The sequence below is a fragment of the Lampetra planeri genome, chromosome 4 (genome assembly GCF_965212315.1).
Source record: "Lampetra planeri chromosome 4, kcLamPlan1.2.h2, whole genome shotgun sequence".
Taxonomy (NCBI): Eukaryota; Metazoa; Chordata; class Hyperoartia; order Petromyzontiformes; family Petromyzontidae; genus Lampetra; species Lampetra planeri.
The window spans coordinates 32,041,696-32,063,258 of record NC_136110.1 but is presented as its reverse complement, the minus strand read 5'-3'; the positions used below and the strand labels follow the sequence as shown (position 1 = coordinate 32,063,258).

Genomic DNA, 21,563 nt, shown 5'->3' with positions numbered 1-21,563 from the left:
CGGTGAGCGTTTACGGCGAGGCGGCGGAAACGACGGTGGCCGTGACGATTTGTTTGGCCGTGCGTCGGTCTTGACGACACAAATTTGGCCAGATCACTCCGTGGCTACTTAATTGCCCCGAAAAATCTGCGAAGAAATCCGAATGGACCGAGAACCGAGATTGCGTTTGCTGGAATTCAAACTCGCCGGGTTCACGGCGCAGCGCGCTCACCGCTGCGCCACCACTCCGCAAATCGTCGTGCTACTGTCGATTTATCGAACGGGGTCGGGTTTCGCCCACATTCGTCATCATCATCGTCATCACCATCATCGCTTCCTGTGTTTTAGTGTTGTTGTCCTTCCCCCCCGCACCTGCGATTAGCGCGGTTGGCTACGCACGGTGCGAAAGAAGGTCAACGTACGTGCGTCTCGCGGTCGTCGCGACGGAACGACGCGGACGGTCTCTCACCTCGATGTCGCTGAACTTGGCGATGTCGACGAAGGGCACCGCCGCTCCGTCCCGCAGCAGGAAGAGGCGCGACTGCGTCATGGCCACGCGGCCCTGCCCCAGGCTGGTCAGCACCACTGGCGACACCTGGCACACACAGACGCAGATCCACCGTGTAGCCTTGACAGACTGTTGGGGCAAGTGCTGTTAGCGAGCACCTATAAGGCCGGTACGACACACGAGGGGGTGGGTGGCCGCCACCACGCCCGGCCGCCTTTTTCTCCCCAGTGGCGATGTTTACGCATTGCAACGGGTATTAATTTGAGGCCGAGTCGACCTAGGAGAGGCTCAGAACCGATTCAAATAATCGTCACCGGTGTTGGCCGTGCGCGGGAATCGAACTCGGGACCACCCGGGGTCCATAGCACGGTGTGCCACTGCTCCAAATGCCCCCCCACCTGGCATGAACACACCATCACCGCCATCACCACCATCACCGCTGTGAGCCATGATCCATCCACTGCTGGGTGAAGGCCTCATCACTAAGCCGTCGCCATCTCCTGGCATCTCACGATGCAGCAAGAATCTACCGAGCTCGTCCCCATGGTGTACGCCCTCTCCCCTTTGACTGCCACTCCGTCATTAGTCTCAACCACCGGCCGTGGTCCCTTCCATCCGTGGGAGTCTCCTGCCCAAGCCCCTCCCCCTTCCTCGAGTCCACGCGATCCTCCGACACGCACGCACCCTCCGATCCATCCGTTCCTCGCCCGCTCAGAAGCGACCTGGCCACAAATGATAGCTCAACGAAGTGGCTTATCATCGCGTGGAAATTTAAAGCAGCCAAGTACGTGATGTTGATTCTAAATGTGGAGGGAAAAAACCGGAGGATCCTGAGAAAAATCCACGCGACCACGGGGAGAGAGAGACACACACAAACTCCAAACATACAGCAGCAGGCGAGATAGTTAGCACCCCATTCCCAAAGGAGGGTACCGGGTCGCGACAACGGGCGGCCGTGAGCGCCGAGTGCGTGTGGCGACGGCGGGTGCCGTGCGGGGCACGTGTGGGGCGCGTGCGTGCGGGGCACCTTGTAGACGATCTCGCTGCTGTCCAGGCGGGCGAGCGCCTCCACGGGCAGCGAGAGCTCCCGCGCTGCCCGCTCGGTGGCGCGCCACGCCTCGTACAGCCGCCGCACCGCGTCGGCGGGCAGCACCTCGCCACGGCCTGGAGGCGGGGGATGCACGCGCGCCACCTTACGCGATCGCCGCTAAACGCGCCCGTCGCCAACGCGCCCGTCGCGAGCGAGACGGCCCGGTTCGACCGTGTCGCAAAGAAGCCGCGGCCCCAGGGGACGGCGGTAACCAGGGCAGACCCCGTCGGCCGCCATCGCCGCCGCCACGCCTCCCAACCCTTCCCCTCCTCCTCCGCCCTCCCGCCCGCCCGCCCACCCGACCCCGTCGCTCGCGTGCCTCACCGTTGGTGAGGGCGCCGAACAGGCGCCCGACGGTGGCCGGGTCGCACGTGATGCCCGCCTCCCGCACGCAGGTGCCCAGCTCGTCGCAGGAGAGCGGCGCCGAGGGCAGCGCGAAGCTGCGCACGCGGCCGTCCGGCAAGCCCGTCGCGCACGTCGGCCCCGCCGCGTGGGGGGGCAGCGCCGGCTCGTCCACCTCCTCCTGCAGTAGCCACCTTGGGGGGCGTGCGGGGGGGGGGGCAGGTGGGCACGGGTTAGACCGGGGGGGGGGGGGGGCTGGCACGGGCTGGAGACATCCCCTTGAGAAATAATGAATTGCAGTGCTGGCGATTTCAGAAAGTCAGAATGTTTATTTATAGTGGAGGAATCCGATGAGCTGGAAAGCTCTTTTGTCACGGATGTCCAGTAGCAATGTAATGCACCAACGTAACGGTTGGCGATAGATGTTATTGTTTGTTTGGGTCGGATCGCCGTGCGAGTCAAATGTTACGTGGTACACCCTCCTCTGCCCGACGCAGCCGATCAATAAGGTTGTGGCGTGAACCTAAACGTGGCCGGTTTATCACGGAGGCCTCCGCAGCAGCAGCAGCGCCGCCGGGAGTGTCGCTGGAGAGAGTTCCAGACGTGCTCAGCAATTGCTCCACAAAAACACTTGTGTGCTGTTGTGTCGCGTGGAGGAGGGTGCACGACACAACATTGCACTCACGCGATCCGACAACCGAAATTCAATTATGAATCACAGTCCCATGGGGTGGGGGAGGGGGGGGGTTCTGTGTGTGAGAGAGGCAATGGAACCATCACATTGTTACTAAACTCGTCACACTCGCTGTCACTGCAACCTCATCCATCACACAAACCTATATTCTACAATGCTATGACATTGTTCGTTCATGGGGTTTCCACCAGTCACCCGTTTCTAAATGTGGAGGGAAAAACCGGGGGACCCGGAGAAAAATCCACGCAACCACGGGGAGAGAGACACGCAAACTCCAAGTATACAGCAGCAGGCGTCAGGGTCGGTATCGAACCCACGGCCTCCTGTACACCAGGCGAGGTAGTTGACATCTCCCAGCCACCGTGGTGCCCCTCACCTGAGCTCGGCTCGCTCCTCCACCTGGGCTCGCGCCCACGTGGGCAGCAGCAGCAGGATCCTCCGCGCCTCGTCGGGTGGCACCACCGACTTGTCCATCTTGGAGATGCTGCAGGGACGACGCGCACGCGACGGTGTGTCATTGCGTGTTCGCGTGTGTAAGTCACGTGGCTTCTGTGTGGCCACCCCCACTCTGAACCCCTCCCCTCTCATATCCCCGCCCACTGTGAGAACAGACGCCGCTCCTTCGCCTCCGTGCAGCAGCAGCAGCGTGGAGGCCTTGACGCAGCCTCTCCCTCCTCGTCTCTCCTGGACCCCTCTGAGCTCCCGAGACGGCTCAGAAGGGTCCTCGGTGTGCCGCGTCATTTTTCGTAATTATAGAAGGGGAGAAGAACCTGGCACTGTTCAACAGCTATGGGAGACGAACTCTCCTCCGCGGGTGGGTTTTTCTCCGGGTCCTCGGGATTTTCCTCTCCAAACGCGTCCAGAGTATGTGGCACATTGCTATAAATTTCCACATGATGATGATGGTAACAAGCCGCTTCGTTGGGCTATCATTTGTGATAGCCTGGTAGCTTATGAAGACGAGCTACGTAGCAGCCCAGTGTGGGCCTTACACCTGGTCAAATACAAAAATAAAAAGTTTTAAATGTAACCTGTGCAGGTCGTGGAGCGCCAGCTCGGGCTGGCGGCTCGCGAGCCGGGCGCCGGCGCGCACCGCGTGGAGCGCCGCCCGCAGCCCCCAGCGGCTCGGCGCCACCTGCCCCAGCGCCGCCCCCAGCGCCGCGCACAGCCCCTCGCAGTAGCGCTGCCCCTCGCCGGGCAGCAGCGGGTCCGGGGGCAGCGGGGGTAGCGTGAAGACCGCGCCGTCGTCCCACGGGTCGGGGCCCCAGGGCTCCATCGGCGGCACCGGCGGAGCGGGACCTGGCGGAGAGGATCGACGTTAACGCTGACCCCTGCCCCTTGCCCCCTGCCCCTCGCCCCCTGCCCCTTGCCCCTTGCCCCCTGCCCCTCGCCCCCTGCCCCCTGCCCCTCGCCCCCTGCCCCGTGTCCTCTGACAAAGGATCCACCTGCGAACGCGAGGCTGCTGGGGTCGTGCTCCTCCCCAGGATGCGTCGTCGTGACTCCCTCGCCGAGGTGAGCGCTGGTCGGCCGCGGCTGCTGACGCGCTCGCTCCTCTGTCGTGCACCGGCGCAGGCTGCGCAGCATCTCCTGCTTCATCCTGCACGTGGGCGGCAAGGGAGCGAGAGGTCACGCGGGTGAGGGGTCACGCGGGTGAGGGGTCACGCGGGTGAGAGTTCACGCGGATGAGGGGTCACACGGGTGAGGGGTCACGTGGGTGAGGGGTCACGCGGGTGAGGGGTCACGCGGTTGAGGGTTACGCGGTACGGTTGAGCTGCTCACTTCTGCGACCAGGAGCTAGATTTGTTCTCCAGGCGAGAGAAGGAGTCGGCCTTCTGCGCCAGGCGATCCTTGAGGAACAAATCGAACACGTCCGTGTCCAGCACCTGCACACAGCGACGAGGAGAGGTGAGGAGAGGGGAGGTGAGGAGAGGCGAATTGAGGCCGCCCTGCTCGAGATATCGGATGGATGCATCGCAATCAAGACCAACACTGGGAAGGGCGGGGGGGAAATTACGCGCGCTCATTTCTTTTTACACAGGTTATCTTGCGAGGTGTGCGCGAGGCGTCACCTTGCGGTAGAAGGGCAGGTCTGCAGGTCTCCGTGACTCGAGGAATTCCTCGCGGCTGAACACTCGCTGTTCCACGTCCAGGTGCGCCAACACCTCCCTGTGTCGGACGCCAGCACAGAGCCCCTCGGTGTACCGCGACACAGCCTGGCACGCCGGGAACCGTCACGCTGTGTGGTCCTGCGTCGTAACGATAACGTGGCTAAAGAGTGGTCGTCGTTGTCGTGGCCGATCGAGCCGCCCTCCCCTCACACCCGGTAGTATCGTGTCGGCGCCCTACCGGAACGCGTGGTGGTGTACCGTACAGTGTCGGCGCCCTACCGGAACGCGCGGTGGATGAAGCCCAGGAAGAGCTCCTGGATGCACGCGTTGAGCCGCTGGCGCCGGGCGCGCGCCGCTCGCCGCAGCTCGTGCAGGGAGCACGGGGTCGCGACCCCCAGCGCGTGAGCCTCCTCGCGGACGCAGACGTGGCGGCAGCTGCGTTGCACGCGGGGTACACGCCGGGGGACACGCCGGTGACGAACACACTCCGGTGAACTCGCTCCCGTAGAACGCAATTATAATAATGACGAGATTGTATACAGCGACGTCATTTATACAGCTGCATCCCTCGGTGCTACTGACGGAGGCGTCCCAAGACTAAGATGTCTTCAGCCAATTAATGATGAGCTTTCGTATGCAAGTGGGAGGAAACTGGAGCACCCGGGGGAAATCCATGCGTGCGAGGGGGCAACGCTCTATCCCATTCAAAACCCACGGATGACGTTAATCCACTTTTGTGGTGGGGACCGCCTTCTCCCGGCGGGCCACGGCACGGCAGCTGTTCGATGGCCCCAACTCCGCCTGTTGCCCCCGTGGCGCCGATTCACAGGCAGCCACGTGCAGCGGCATAGCCACCACCGCTGCCGCCCAACATCAATGAAATAATCATTCAACGTATTTTCTGTGGTCTTAAAGGGCGAGAAAGCGGGGGGGGGGGGGGGGGGCGGGAGCCCATGTGGGCGCCACGGTGGCGAGATGTTAACTACCTCGCCTGGTATATAGGATTATAGGAGGTCGTGGGTTCCATCCCAACCCTGACGTCTGCTGTATTGAGTTTGTGTGTCTCTCTCCCTGTGGTCGCGTGGATTTTTCTCCGGGTCCTCCGGTTTTTCCCTCCACATTTAGAATCAACATCACCACGCATTTAGAGCATTTGTCTGCTGAGCCACTTCGTTGAGCTATCATTTGTGACAGCCAGGACGCTTCTGAAAAAGAGCGATACAGCTCAGTGGGCCTTACCTGGTAAAATTAAAAATAGTTTAGCCCAATATCCCCCCTACGTGGATCCACCACTGTGGGTGAACACACTCCGATGAACACCCCGATGAACACTCCCGGTCAGGGGTCGTCACCTGCTCAAGAACGCCTCCGCCGCCTCCTCGGGAGGAGCGATGAGGGGGGTCAGGGGCTGCCCGTCGGGTGTCCCGGGGGGCCCCGCGGATCCCGGGGGGTACCCGGGCACACTGGCCGGCGTGGGGACGAGCTGCCCGCTGTCCAGGTCCACGATCACCAGGTCCTCCACCTGTCCGCACAACGACAACGACACAGTCACCACATCTACTCGTGGCCTTGCCCCCCACCTCATCTCCCGTCTCTCACTTCCTTCCATGTCCCCTCCCCTCATCCTCTGCGTCCTCAGTCTCCTCTCTCTCCCCCCTTCTCCCTGTGCTCAATCCCATTTCGTTCCACCGCTCCCCGTACTCGCTCGCACACCCTTCAGAACGGGGGGGGGACTACGTGCAAAGCGCCACACCCCAGCCGGGCAATCGAACCCAGGTGCCCTCCTGTTGTAAGTTCGCCGAACTTCTTTCGCGCCGTACATAACCAACCGTCTTAATGGGAGGCGCGTCAGCACTGCCCCGCCGATGGGGCCGGCCGTCCGCTCACCTGGCTGACGGCGTGCTTGTGCTCGCTCACCTTGATGACGGCGTGCTTGTGTCTGCTCACCTGGCTGATGGCGTGCTTGTGCCTGCTCACCTGGCTGATGGCGTGCTTGTGCCTGCCGTGCGTGCCCATCAGGTAGACGGTGGGCGCCTCCAGGAAGCCCAGCATGGAGCTGGCGAGCACGGGCACGAAGGTGTGGCGCCAGCACAGCGGCGCCAGGAACGCCAGCAGGCTGTGCCCCACCGGCGCCAGCAGGGCCCACTCGGCCGACAGCAGCACCAGCTTCTGCTCCAGCAGCAGGCACGTGAGCACCTGGGACGAGGCACACCGTCACGTATGTAAGTGTGTGTCTGTACGTGTGTGTGTATGTGTGTGTAGCAGTTAGCGCGCTGCGCTATGAACCTGGCGAGTCGAGTTCGATTCCCGATCACGGCCAACACCGGTGGCGATTATCTGAACCGGTCCTGGGTCTCCACCAGGTCGACTCAGCCTCAAATGAGTACCTGGTGCGGTGTGTAAACATCGCCACTAGGGAGACAAAGGCGGCCGGGCGTGGTGTTGGCCACCCACCCCCTCGTGTGTCGTTCCGGCCTTCATAGGTGCTCGCTAACAGCACTTGCCCCAACAATCTGTTAAGGCTATACGGGGGATCTTTGTCGTTGTGCGTGCACCTGGCCTGGCACTGGTTCCGTGCTGACGTCACCATCACTGAGTGGCGAATGGCGGGTATCGGTATTGGTGAGAACAGCAATGTCCTGGGGCCTGGATGTGAACAGAGGCGGACAGCACGAAGGGACTGGGGGGGTGGGGGGGCTGAGCGGGGGGTAGCGGGGGGTAGCGGGGGGGGGCACCTGCAGGAGGTGGTGCGAGCGCAGGCAGGTGAAGGGCACCGTCAGGTCGAGGTCGTGGACCTCCGAGTCGGAGGGCGGCAGCAGCACGCACAGCGGCCCCATCTCCACGCACTGCGGGGAGAGAGGGGGCGGGAGAGGCCACTCAGGGCAGCAGCAGCAACAACAACAACAACAACCGCAACGGTGATCACAACAACAACCGCAATGATGATCACTCATAATATTGGTCGCGAAAGCCTACGTGTTAAACGATGACAATAACTGCAGCAACATCAACAACAATCGCAATGACGACAACAACAATAACAACAGCAACACTCACTAAGACCACAATGACAATAACGGCGGTGACCACAACAAATATCCACAGCCATCACAACAACAACATTGCAACAACCACAGCAAGATAAGGTGAGGGATAAGATGAGGGAGTCGGGGAAGGGTTAGCGGAGAGGGTTAGAGTGAGAAACTGGACAAGACTCTGGCATTGGCTTAGAGAGACGAGTAGGGACAGGGGGTAGGGACAGGGGTAGGGAGAGGGGGGCTAGGGGGGGGGCTAGGTGGGTAGGGCCCGGGGTCTCACCAGGTGGAGGGGTCCTGGTGGGGCGAGGGGCACGAGGAAGAGTCGAGCGGCGAATCGTGACACTTCCACCACCACCGCCGCCTCCTCCATCGCGGAGACGGAGGTGGTGGTGGTGGTGGCACAGGGCCGACTTGCCAGCGCGTGGGACAGCCTGCGGGGCAAGGCGCCATCACCACCACCATCGTCGTTATCAGCATCACAATCAACAACATCGGCATAACTAACATCACAGTAATCACCAGCATCACCGCGATCATTATCGAGAACACAAGCATCAACATCGCCAACACCAACATCACCAATATCATCATCAGCAATCTCCATTATTACAAATATCAACATTACCATCTTCACAAATCATCAGCATCACCGTCATCGACATCGCCATCGCTAACCGCCCTCACGTCCATCACTCCACTCACCACGAGAGGAATTCCTGGAGCGCGGTGAAGTATGGAGCCCGGGAAATTAGACACACACAGATGGGGGCATACAAGGCTACCGCAGGTCCCCCACTCTCCCCAACTTCCTTGAAACCTCCACTCCCCCCAACTCCCTTGAGACCTCCACTCTCCCCTGCTCCATTGAGACCTCCACTCCCCCCAACTTCCTTGAGACCTCCACTCTCCCCAACTTCCTTGAGACCTCCACTCTCCCCAACTCCCTTGAGACCTCCACTCTCCCCAACTCCCTTGAGACCTCCACTCTCCCCAACTCCCTTGAGACCTCCACTCTCCCCAACTCCATTGAGACCTCCACTCTCCCCAACTCCCTTGAGACCTCCACTCTCCCCAACTCCCTTGAGACCTCCACTCTCCCCAACTCCCTTGAGACCTCCACTCTCCCCAACTCCCTTGAGACCTCCACTCTCCCCAACTCCCTTGAGACCTCCACTCTCTCCAACTCCCTTGAGACCTCCACTCTCCCCAACTCCCTTGAGACCTCCACTCTCCCCAACTCCCTTGAGATCTCCACTCTCCCCAGCTCCCTTGAGACCTCCACTCTCCCCTGCTCCCTTGAGACTTCCACTCTCTCCAACTCCCTTGAGACCTCCACTCTCCCCAACTCCCTTGAGACCTCCACTCTCCCCAACTTCCTTGAGACCTCCACTCTCTCCTGCTTCCTTGAGACCTCCACTCTCCCCAACTCCCTTGAGACCTCCACTCTCCCCAACTCCCTTGAGATCTCCACTCTCCCCAGCTCCCTTGAGACCTCCACTCTCCCCTGCTCCCTTGAGACTTCCACTCTCTCCAACTCCCTTGAGACCTCCACTCTCCCCAACTCCCTTGAGACCTCCACTCTCCCCAGCTACCTTGAGACCTCCACTCCCCCCAACTTCCTTGAGACCTCCACTCTCCCCAGCTTCCTTGAGACCTCCACTCTCCCCAACTCCCTTGAGACCTCCACTCTCCCCAACTCCCTTGAGACGTCCACTCTCTCCTGCATCCTTGAGACTTCCACTCTCCCCAACTCCATTGAGACCTCCACTCTCCCCAACTCCCTTGAGACCTCCACTCTCCCCTGCTTCCTTGAGACGTCCACTCTCTCCTGCATCCTTGAGACCCCCACTCTCCCCAGGTGTTTTGGGCCCCCCACTCTCTCCATTGACCATTCTTGTCCGTGTCTCTTCCTGGAAGTCACACACATACACACACACATACACACACACATACACACACACTCTCCATTATCTGGGGAACAGAGAGTGAGTGAGTGGCTGGTGGGTGAGTGAGTGGCTGGTGAGTGGCTGGTGAGTGGCTGGTGAGTGGCTGGTGAGTGGCTGGTGAGTGACCGAGTGAGTGGTTGGTGAGTGAGTGGCTTACGTGCTGGGGCTGGCGCACGACCCGGTAGTGAGTCAGCACCACACCATAGGCGCGCTGACCCCTCATATCGGTGAGCGCCAGTGAGTGGAACCTGTCCGGGACCGGCCCTGCCAGCACACGCAGCCCATCTACACACACACGGGGAGCACCTTGCTACAGGACTACTACTACTACACAAAGATCCCCCATATAGTCTTCAGCAGACTTGGGGAAAGAGCTGTTAGCGAGCACCTGTGAAGGGGGGGGGGGGGGGGGTGGCACCAGGACCGGCCGCCTTTGTCCACACACCGCATCAGCTACTCAATTGAGGCCGAGTCGACTTAGGGGCAAGCCCACTTCAGATATTCGTCACCAGTGTTGGTCGTGAGCGTGAATCGAACTCGGGTTACCGAGTTCGTAGCCCGAATGCTGATAAGCACAACACCACCAGTACTGCACAAAGACAAATGTCATCCATATAGCCTTAACAGACTGTTGGGGCAAGTGCCGTTAGCGAGCACCTCTGAAGGCCGGCACTGCACACGAGGGGGTGGGTGGCCGGCACCACGCCCGGCCGCATTTGCCTCCCCAGTGGCGATGTTTACACAGCGCTCCAGGTCCTGATTTGAGGCCCAAGACCAGTTCAGATAATCGTCACTGGTGTTGGCCGTGAGCAGGAAACGAACTCAGGTCGCCAGGACAGCGCGCTAACCACTACTCTACCACACACACACACTCACAGATACACCCCGATCTCTCACATCCCCTCTCACACACACACACTCACAGATACACCCCGATCTTTCACATCCCCTCTCACACACACTCACAGATACACCCCGATCTCTCACATCCCCTCTCACACACACACACACAGATACACCCCGATCTCTCACATCCCCTCTCACACACACTCACAGATACACCCCGATCTCTCACATCCCCTCTCACACACACACACAGATACACCCCGATCTCTCACATCCCCTCTCACACACACACACAGATACACCCCGATCTCTCACATCCCCTCTCACACACACTCACAGATACACCCCGATCTCTCACATCCCCTCTCACACACACTCACAGATACACCCCGATCTCTCACATCCCCTCTCACACACACACAGATACACCCCGATCTCTCACATCCCCTCTCACACACACTCACAGATACACCCCGATCTCTCACATCCCCTCTCACACACACTCACAGATACACCCCGATCTCTCACATCCCCTCTCACACACACACACATCAGCAACAGCCGCCATTCACAACTCAGTGGCGATAACATCACCGCGACGCTTGTGCCAGGCTAGGTGCACTTTGAGGCCATCGTGCCCAGTGTGTAAGGCTCGCTGCCAGGAGGTCACACGGGACAGACCCAGGTGGTACGGGATCACTGACTGGGATGGCTGGCACGATGCACCACCCATGCTCTCTACCATGCCACCTTGTGGTGATGTATCCGCGAGGTCTGATACCGGCATCTCTTCTTCACCTGGTGGGGTGCGAGACGTGGCCAGATCTTTACTTGGAACAGAGGCGGGGAACCTTTTTTCTGCCAAGGGCCATTTGGATATTTATAACATTATTCGCGGGCCATACAAAATTAGCAACTTAAAAATTAGCTTGTTATATTTGGTCAAACATTTAATTAACTCGCCACTAATGCGATGGCTGGTGAGGCGTGCGATGATGTTGGCTGCTATTGATGATGTTGCTGCTACTCGCAACTGCTTTTCCAGGTTTGCTCCTCGATTTATTGAATTTCGAGTCCCGCCTGCGGTTGCCTTGGCAGGGCCACACCAAATGATTTTGCGGGCCTTGTACAGCCCGCGGGCCGGACGTTCCCCACCCTTGATTTAGAAGGTAATTCATCGAAACACAAATTCAGCACGGCCACTTAATTTGTTTCATCAACCCGATGGATTATCACGTAGGCTTTTGCGACCAATACTATTATTATGAACCCTATGTATGTATTAACATTATAATTGTTTTAACGCTTAAGAACCAAAGGGGTGCTGGGCTGCAGTAAAGGTTAAGCACCACTGTCTGAGACACTCACACACACTCTCTATCTCTCACACACACTCACACCAACGAAAGCCTCTGCGAAAGTACAGATTGTGAGATCGGCTAGTTCCACGTTGTCTGTGCGCAGCCCCCGGTGCAGATGCATAGCACTCCCTCGACACACGCCGACAAATCGCCCCACGCTCTCCAGCATTCCACGCGACCTGCCGCTCCGTGCTGGCTGGAGATTAGTGCACTGCACAGACGCTCTTTCGGGCGCGCTGCAAAGGATAACGGATCCATTGTGTGAGCCGTGAACGGGCTGTCCGGGGCAAGTGCTGTTGCCGAGCAGAGCCTATGGATATGCAAACAAACGAATTGATGTTTTACCCTTCGGGAGGTGTTCAGATGTTCAAACACAAAATAGATACCTGTTGCAAGGAGCACAGTCTGCATTAGCCACACGTGCTTGTCTTGAACATGCAAACAAACATGCTCTGCTCATGTATGATGCATTGTCTCTGGACCTGATTGGCCTAGACCAGAGACAGCTGTCTGTATGGCCTTGTCTCACCAGTGGCAGACCAGAGAACGCCAAAAGGCGTGTGGTCAATGCAGACTTGATTCCTTGCAAAAGGGTTTCTATTTTAACTTAAAACTTTCGTCACTGCAGGAATAAATATTCTATGGGCCTTTCGGTAAAGCCACGTAGATAGAAAAACAATTATTTATTTGATATTATTTTTCTATCTACGTGGCTTTACCGAAAGACCCAGAGAATATGTTTCTATTTTGGTGTTTGAACGTCTTAACACCTCCTGTTTTATTACCAGAAAGGGCAACGCCGTTTCTTAATTTCCATACTTTGACACTGGCCAAATGCTGCCATGGTCTAGCACCTACGAAGCGTGGCACAGCGTGGAAGGGGGGCGGGTGTGGTTAGATCCACGCCCGTCCGTCCGCCTTTCATCGCGCTCATATATCGGCTGTGCCATGCAGCTCCTGTCAACCCTCCCTCCCCGTGTAACGTGGCGAGCCATCACCAACAATTGCCCACGCTCTGCGGTCCGCCAGATATTGTGGCGTTATCGGCAACTGGAGATAACAGATGCGTGCGAGGGGGAAACACTCGATGCCATACAGATGGAACAGGTAGAGTCCCACCATTTTGCTGTTCTGCTTTCTGGAATACCACGGTTACAGCTCCTCCTTGACGCCCACCCATGGGTAGGAAGGGAGTTTGACAGCCCATCTGTGCGGTGATCCACCAACCCTCTCACTGCTGCTGCTGCCTCCGCACACCGCTGGATCACGGGTAGCCCCGCGTGCATCAGCAGCAGCGTCGCCACCACCACCGTGACCGGAGATCAATCTCGGGTCACCGGGTCCGTGGCGTGGTGTGCGCTTACTCAACTATTTTAATTTTACCGGGTAAGGCCCATTGAGCTACGTAGCTCTTTTTCACAAGCGACCTGGCCACAAGTTGATAGCTCAACGAAGTGGCTTATCATCACGTGGGAATTCATAGCAGCTGAATACTCGAAATCACATTGCGATTGTGAATGTGGAGGGAAAAACCGGATGACGCGGACAATAATCCACACGACCACGGAGAGCGAGAGAGACGCGCAAACGCCAAATATACAACCGGCATCGTCAGGGTCGGGATCGAACCCACGACCTGCTGCACACCAGGCGAGGTAGTTAACATCTCCGAGCCGCCGCGGCGCCCCAACCGCGAAGGAAGTCCCGAAGCGTTGCCGCGACGAGACGAGACGAGAGCCGGTGAGATTGCGTCGGTGACCTGGCGCCCCTCACCGGGAAAGCACAGCTGTGGGAGCCCGTCCAGCTCCAGCTCCCAGCTCCCGTCCGCGTGGTCCAGCGTGGAGCTCCAGCCCAGCTCCACGCTCCCCTGGAGCCCCGGGACCTCCTCGCCGCTCGACGACGACGACGACGACGAGGTGGAGGCGGTGGAGGAGGAGGCGGTGGTGGGTGCGGCACCATCGCGCAGCTCCCCCGGACACGGAGGGGTCAGCACGTCGAGGATGAGTGGGGTCAGCTCGTCCTGGTGGTCCTGTGGGGGTGGGGGGGGCATAGGGGTTCAGTGGCAGGTACACGGGGATTGACTGGGAGGGTGGGGGGATACCCCCCCCACCACCCCATCTCTTCCCACACTCTGGGAGTCGAAACGAAATCCAGCTCGACTGTACGTTTTCACGGTTGTACCGCGTGCTGCTGCTGTTGTTGGGCACGGTGTCCGACGTTTCGCTTCCACGTGCTCGGAGCTTCTTTAGGAAATGAATAAACATTTCCGAGAGCCCCGTACAACAACAGCAACAACCGCAACCACCACTAAAATGTGCACCGCTCCAACATATACAATAGTTCTCTCTGCCACCACCAGCACCCGTGGCGCAGCGGTGTGGCTGGCATGGGGCATTGGAATGAAATAAATTAAATAGCGGCCTCCCCGCCCACCCCTCCCTCCTCTTTGTAACCCGGTGGCTGGGCCCCAGCGAACCGCCTGCACCCCCGATAGGATTAAAGGAATGCTCCGTCGCCCTCCGGGTGAGGTGCCCTCACCTGCCCGGCGTGCTCACGCAGGCGCCGACCGCTGGCGCCCAGCACCACGCACGCCTCCAGCAGCGCACACGGCAGACGCTCACCCATGGCGAAGGTGGAGTTGCTGGGGGGGGGTGGTGAGGAGGGAGGAGAGGCTGCAGGCACTATAGCAGTGACCAGCAGAGGCACTGGCAGGAGGGCCAGGGAGAATTCAGCACCAGCAGCACCGCCAGCATCTGTCCGCTGCGGGCACTTGGGGGCGGCGCTCTTGGCAGACGGAGCGGAGCGCAGCAAGCAGCAGCAGCAGCGGCGCCGGGAGAGCCAGCGGGAGAATAGCCACCGGCACCAGCTGCTCGGTTACCAGCAGAGCCACGAGCCAGTGCCCAGAGCCGCAGTGGTAGAAGAAGAAGAAGAGAGAGCGGGCGAGAGTCTCCAGTAGCGGGTAGTGCGAGGGGCCGTGCCGGGCAGGAGGGTGATGAGTGTGGGGGGCAGGAAGCAAAGGGCGTGGGGAGCATGTGAGGGGGGAGTGCAGGAGCGTGTTGGGGGGAGGAAGCAGGTGCGTGGGGGGCAAGTGCGTGGGGGGGGGTGCGTGGGGGGTGCGTGGGGGGCAGGTGCGTGGGGGGCAGGTGCGTGGGGGGGGGTGCGTGGGGGGGGGGGTGCAGGAGCGTGGTGGGGAGAGGAAGCAGGGGCGTGGGTGCTGCGCTTCCCGTTTCCTCACGCCCAGGGGCGGAGGCTTCCTCTCGTCACTGCACGCGGACACGCAGCGATAGAGACACACAGACACACACAGTCACACAGACACACGGTCACATAGACACACACGGCCATAGTCATATTCACACACTAACACACACACACAGTCACACACACACAGCCACACGGCCACAATCACACAGAGACATAGTCACGGTCATAGTCACACACAGACACACGGCCACCGAGACAATATTCACGGCCACCGTCATAATCACACACTAACGCACACACACACACAGATCCCCCGTATAGCCTTCACAGACTCTTGGGGCAAGTGCTGTTCGCGAAGACCTATAAAGGCCGGAACGGCACACGAGGGGGTGGGTGGCCAGCACCACGCCCGGCCGCCTTTGTTAGCCCAGTCTCGACATGTAAACACCACAGCAGACACCAGACTCATTTAACACTCAGTCGACGTAGACGAGACCCAGGAACCGATTCAAACACTTGCCCCCGATGTTGGCCGTGAGCGTGAATCAAACCCGGGTCGCGAGGTTCATCGTGCAGTGCACTGACCGCTACGTTATCACTGCACGCACACGCACACTCGGCCTCTCTCACACACACTCGCGCAGCAATAAAAGCATCTGTGAAAGTACAGATTGTGAGATTGACGACTTCCTTCACAGGCGAGAGAGAGAGCGAGATATGTGAAACTATAATGCCTGCACACATTTCCTGCACACAGACGCAAACGTGTATAAATATACATTTCCATAAGAGTTTTTGTTCGGGTTAAATCGCGTAAATATAAATGTCGTTAAACCGACCGCCAACCGATTAGTAAGGTTTGTTAAGTAAACAGAAGAACGTGGCCAATTCGTTACTAGTACAGCATTACAACGTTTCACCAGTAATTACAGCTAGCATCATCAGGCGCACAGCCAGATATATTTTTCTATTTAAAGCTTTCGTGACTGCAGGGATTCATCTTCTTGGTTCAAAACATAAGAATATTTTTTATTATTTTATTATTTCCCTTCTACGTGACTTTACCGAAAGAACCAAGAAGCCAGAGATATGTTTTATGTTTTTGAAACGCACTCTGCCCCTGTGCTTTTCCCCCCAACAGCTTCACGAGCTCGCGAGGCAGGGGGCTGCTTTCCGTCTTGGGTCACCATCAATTAAAAATGTGCGCAAATTTAGGCCGAATGACACGTGGTAGGCAGTGATAGGGGCCGGGTTTGGTGCGTAGGCCTTCGTTCGCACCGTACGTAGCCAACCCCGCTCAACGGAGGTGCGGGGGAAGGACAACAAACGAGAGCTGCGGTTCTCAAGAAATCCATCCTCGACCGCGATGATGGACGCATCGCTCGACTCGTCAGTACGGGGTCGTGGACGACGCCGCTCACTGCCGCAAAGTCTGCCTCTGCGAGCTGCGCGTGCACTCCACGATCCGACACCGTGGGCCTCATGCAGCTCGACTGCTGGCAACTTTGATCACGACGAGACATCCCGCCCGGACAGAATAACAGTGCGCAACGGAAACCCCCACGAGCTTGACACAACAACTCCACCACCACCACAGGCGACACGTGCGGAGAGCACTCGGCAAATCGGCAGTGGCTAAAGAAGAGAGAGCAGTGGACAGAAAGACACTCTTCGACACAACAGCCGCTGGCATTCGCCACTGCGTGCCACTGACATCACCACAGCGCTTGTGCCAGGCTAGGTGCACTTTGAGGACCACGTGCAGCGTGTAAGGCTCGCTGGCAGGTCACGGGACAGACCCAGGTGATATGGGTTTACTCGCTGAGATCACTGGCAGGTGCACCGCCACCTGTACTCCCCACTGCGCTAACTTGCTGCGCTTTATCCACCCGCAGCTCAGATCGTTGTTGTGAGCGTTGCTCCTCCGCCCTCCGCTGTTGCTGGAGGGCGACTGCCTCCAACTGCCCAGTAGCGTCCTTCACGAGCCTCCTCCACAGAGGCCCATCTCAGCAATTCACTCAGCTACACATCCTTCTGTGCCACATCAACCCATCTCGTCTCCAGCCCGTGCCGCGCCCGTTTAGCCCCCTCTTCCGGTCAAACAGAAGCTGCTTTGGCATGCGGTGACTGGGCATGGGGGCTACATGGCCCAGCCAACACGGCCTTGCCTGCTGTAGGCTCTCACTAATAATAATATTGTGCACTTGGGAATGTGTCCAGATGTTTCAAGGATCTGTGAGCTCCTCACACAATCCAGTCTGTTTAAACCCAGGATGGGTGACAGGCAGAGGCCAGCCTGATTGTTTTAAGCCCACACAGCAGTTTTTTGCAAGAGAAGAGAAGAGAGGGCACAACTGTTGCGGAACAACTCCGGAGATTTGTACGGAGCGACAGGATGTGGACATTCCACGCAGCGTTACCGCAGCCCATGGGAAGATGTCACTCGACTGGTTCGGACTGAGATCTCCGCTGCCACGCGGAGCCGCTCATGAGCACGCTGCCCATGTCAGGAACTCCTCCAATCACTCCACAACTTGCCCCGTCACTCGTGGGGAGTTGAGCTTGTGGTAATGTTTGATAATATAAAATACCCAGTCAGGTGCATTGTTGTGGTTGGGCTGATGGTAAGATCCCCACCTCTTAGTAGCACACCATTCCACATACACACGGATACACACGCATACACACGTACAATAAGCGACATATTGAATAAAGACAATCACACACATATAGCCTGCAAAAGGCTGTCGGGGCAAGTGCTGTTAGCGAGCACCTATGAAGGCCTGAACGGTACAAAATGGGGTGGGGGGTCAGCACCACGCCCGGCCGCATTTGTCTCCCCAGTGGCGATGTTTACACACTACACCAGATAATCATTTGAGGCTGAGCCGACCTAGGGTAGGCCCAGGACCGGTTCAGATCATCGTTAACGGTGTTGGCGTAAGCAGGAATCGAACCGGGGTCCCCAGGTTTGTAATGCAGCGCGCTAACCGCGACACCACCGCTCCCCCACACACACACACGTACACACGTACACACACGTACACACACACGTACACACACGCCTACACACGCCTACACACGCCTACACACACGTACACACACAAAAGTACACACACACACGTACACACACACACGTACACACGCCTACACACACGTACACACACGCCTACACACACGTACACACACACGCCTACACACACACACGCCTACACACACGTACACACACACGCCTACACACACGCCTACACACACACGCCTACACACACACGCCTACACACACACGCGTACACACACACACGCCTACACACACGTACACACACACGCGTACACACACACACGCCTACACACACGTACACACACACGCCTACACACACGTACACACACGTACACACACACAACCACTCTCAACACTGACGGAGTTGTTGCATCAGGTCGGGAATCACGCCGGTTACGGGGCTCGCTCGCTCCCCTGCCAGAGCGCAGGGGGAGCTGTGCGCACACTCCTCGTCATCACACCTCGTCATCACACCTCGTTATCACACCTCGTTATCCCACCGCTCCTCCTCGTTCCTCGTTGTCACACCGCTCCTCCCTCCTCCTCCGTGACTCTCCGTGGGGCTCTGCGAGTCAAAAATATCACGCGGGAAATCTCAGATCTGAGATTTCCCGCGTGACGCCTGGGGCGCAGTGGCGGAGCCGCATCGACCGAAGCCAGAAAACTGCCTCCTCCTCCCCATCCACTCAAACTGCCTCCTCCTCATCCACTCAAACTGCCTCCTCCTCCGCCTCCTCCCCCTCCACTAAAACTGCCTCCTCCTCATCCATTCAAACTGCCTCCTCCTCCACTAAAACTGCCTCCTCCCCATCCACTCAAACTGCCTCCTCCTCATCCACTCAAACTGCCTCCTCCTCATCCACTCAAACTGCCTCCTCCTCCTCATCCATTCAAACTGCCTCCTCCTCCACTAAAACTGCCTCCTCCCCATCCACTCAAACTGCCTCCTCCTCATCCATTCAAACTGCTTCCTCCACCACTCAAACTGCCTCCTCCTCCTCCACTCAAACTGCCTCCTCCCCATCCACTCAAACTGCCTCCTCCTCCCCATCCACTCAAACTGCCTCCTCCCCATCCACTCAAACTGCCTCCTCCTCCCCATCCACTCAAACTGCCTCATCCCCATCCACTCAAACTGCCTCCTCATCCATTCAAACTGCTTCTTCCTCCACTCAAACTGCCTCCTCCTCCTCCACTCAAACTGCCTCCTCCCCATCCACTCAAACTGCCTCCTCCTCCCCATCCACTCAAACTGCCTCCTCCCCATCCACTCAAACTGCCTCCTCCTCCCCATCCACTCAAACTGCCTCCTCCCCATCCACTCAAACTGCCTCCTCCTCCCCATCCACTCAAACTGCCTCCTCCCCATCCACTCAAACTGCCTCCTCCTCCCCATCCATTCAAACTGCTTCCTCCTCCACTCAAACTGCCTCCTCCTCCCCATCCACTCAAACTGCCTCCTCCCCATCCACTCAAACTGCCTCCTCCTCCCCATCCACTCAAACTGCCTCCTCCCCATCCACTCAAACTGCCTCCTCCCCATCCACTCAAACTGCCTCCTCCCCATCCACTCAAACTGCCTCCTCCCCATCCACTCAAACTGCCTCCTCCGCCTCCTCCATCACTCAAAACCCTTCCACAAACGATTCCATCGGGAGACTGATCGACCGTCAACTTTCTGAACCGGTAATCGATTCGGAAAACGGTTACCGGTTTACCGATGATTGAATAACAACCCCGATAATCATCATCATCATCAACCACACAGATGCTGCTGACGATGATGCTGCTACAGCTGCTTTAATAGTGCTGCGTGAGCACAAACAACTCAGCACACTCGTCAACAACAACCCTGTGTGTGGCCTTAAACATAACGGTATATAATAGGCGACGTTTCGGGCAATGTCCCTTCTTCAGAGCCCGCGATGTACGCGCTTTGTGTTCTTGATGAATGCGCAGTGTCTGAGTCTTCCCGAATCAGCCATCGGCCATCGTGGGCTGTCGTGACAGACGACGCGCTCGGCAGTCGGCAGGCCCGATGCGTCCGAGCGGCAGTTTGGTCCCAAAGTCAATCAGGGCGGGTTGGCCACTCGAGGCGATGACTGTGGAGTCCGGGGGGGGGGGGGGTAGCCGAGGGGATTCTTCACGGGACGCCTCCACCCCGCGTGAGGAAAGTGAGTTCAGGAACCTGACACAAGTACAGTACGATGGCCATGGTGGCGAAAGTAACGGCGACGATGACGATGATGATACCAGTACGGCCACTGACCTGTGTGTGTGGGGAGCGGTGGCGCAGTGGTTAGCGCGCTGCGCCACCAACCCGGCGAGCCTGGGACTCGATTCCCGCTCGCGGCCAACATATCAGTGTCGACCGAGTAACACTCCGGACCGGTCCTAGGTCGACCCAGCCTTAAACGGGTGCCTACGTGCGGTGTGTAAAAAAACCAGCCACTTCGTGCGCCGTGTCGGCCTTAATAGGTGCTCGCTAACACCCCGTGTAGGGTGTGTTAGCGGGTTAGAGTGGTACTAGGGTCGCGGTGAGCGCTACGCTGCGCTACGAACCCGGCGACCCGAGTTCGACTCCCGGTCGCGGCCACCGACAACCACCGGTGACGATTATCTGAACCGGTCCTGGGCCTCCCCTAGGTTGACTCGGTCTCAAATGAGTACCTGGTGCGGTGTAGTAAACATCGCCGCTGGGGAGACAAAGGCGGTCGAGCGTGGTTGCTGGCCACCCACACTCCCTCGTGTGTCGTTCCGGCCTTCGTAGGTGCTACTCGCTAACAGCACTTGCCCCTATATTCTGCGAAGCCTGTACGGGGCATCTTTGCCTGTGGTGTTGTGCGTGAGGCTCAGGAACCCGGCCGTTCATTTCCCGTTACCTGCGATTGGCGCGCGACACAGTCGGTGTGAGCCGGGCGCCCCTCCAGTGAGCCGGTCACGACGAGTGAGCCAGTGTGTGAGCCAGAGTGTGAGTCAGTATCGGCCGGTGTGAGCCAGTGTGTGTGAGCCAGTATCAGTCGGTGTGAGTCCGAGTGTGAGCCAGTGTGTGAGCCAGTCCCGGCAGTAGTGAGTCAGAGTGTGAGTCAGTGTCAGAGTGTGAGCCAGTCACGACTCGTGAGTGAGTGTGTGAGTCAGAGTGTGAGCCAGTATCAGTCGGTGTGTGAGTGTGTGTGAGTCAGTATCAGCCGGTGTGTGAGTGTGTGTGAGCCAGTGTGTGAGCCAGTGTGTGAGCCAGGATCAGTCGGTGTGTGAGTGTGTGAGCCAGTCACGACTCGTGAGTGTGTGAGCCAGTGTGTGAGTGAGTGTGTGAGTGAGTCCCCTGCTCGTGTCGTATTCACTCAAAGAGTTGCGCAGTTGCCGTTCCACGGTTCCCGGCAGGAAACAGC

The 21,563-nt window shown here is 58.4% G+C and overlaps 1 protein-coding gene across 1 annotated transcript; it reads right to left on the bottom strand.

The window, feature by feature from the left end:
• Window positions 1–141: 141 nt before the first annotated feature.
• Window positions 142–21,563, bottom strand: LOC144717965 (DENN domain-containing protein 3-like). The gene is made up of 18 exons (XM_078593814.1): window positions 21,057–21,563; window positions 14,451–14,553; window positions 13,686–13,941; window positions 9,863–9,990; window positions 8,462–9,669; window positions 8,040–8,190; window positions 7,457–7,567; window positions 6,699–6,917; window positions 6,074–6,243; window positions 5,001–5,156; window positions 4,683–4,779; window positions 4,393–4,496; window positions 4,059–4,210; window positions 3,645–3,912; window positions 2,990–3,097; window positions 1,902–2,113; window positions 1,515–1,651; window positions 142–574 (listed from the first exon to the last, which is right to left on the bottom strand). The coding sequence occupies exons 2-18, from the start codon at window positions 14,535–14,537 to the stop codon at window positions 371–373; spliced, it is 3,768 nt and encodes a 1,255-aa protein (XP_078449940.1). The 5' UTR covers window positions 14,538–14,553; window positions 21,057–21,563; the 3' UTR covers window positions 142–370.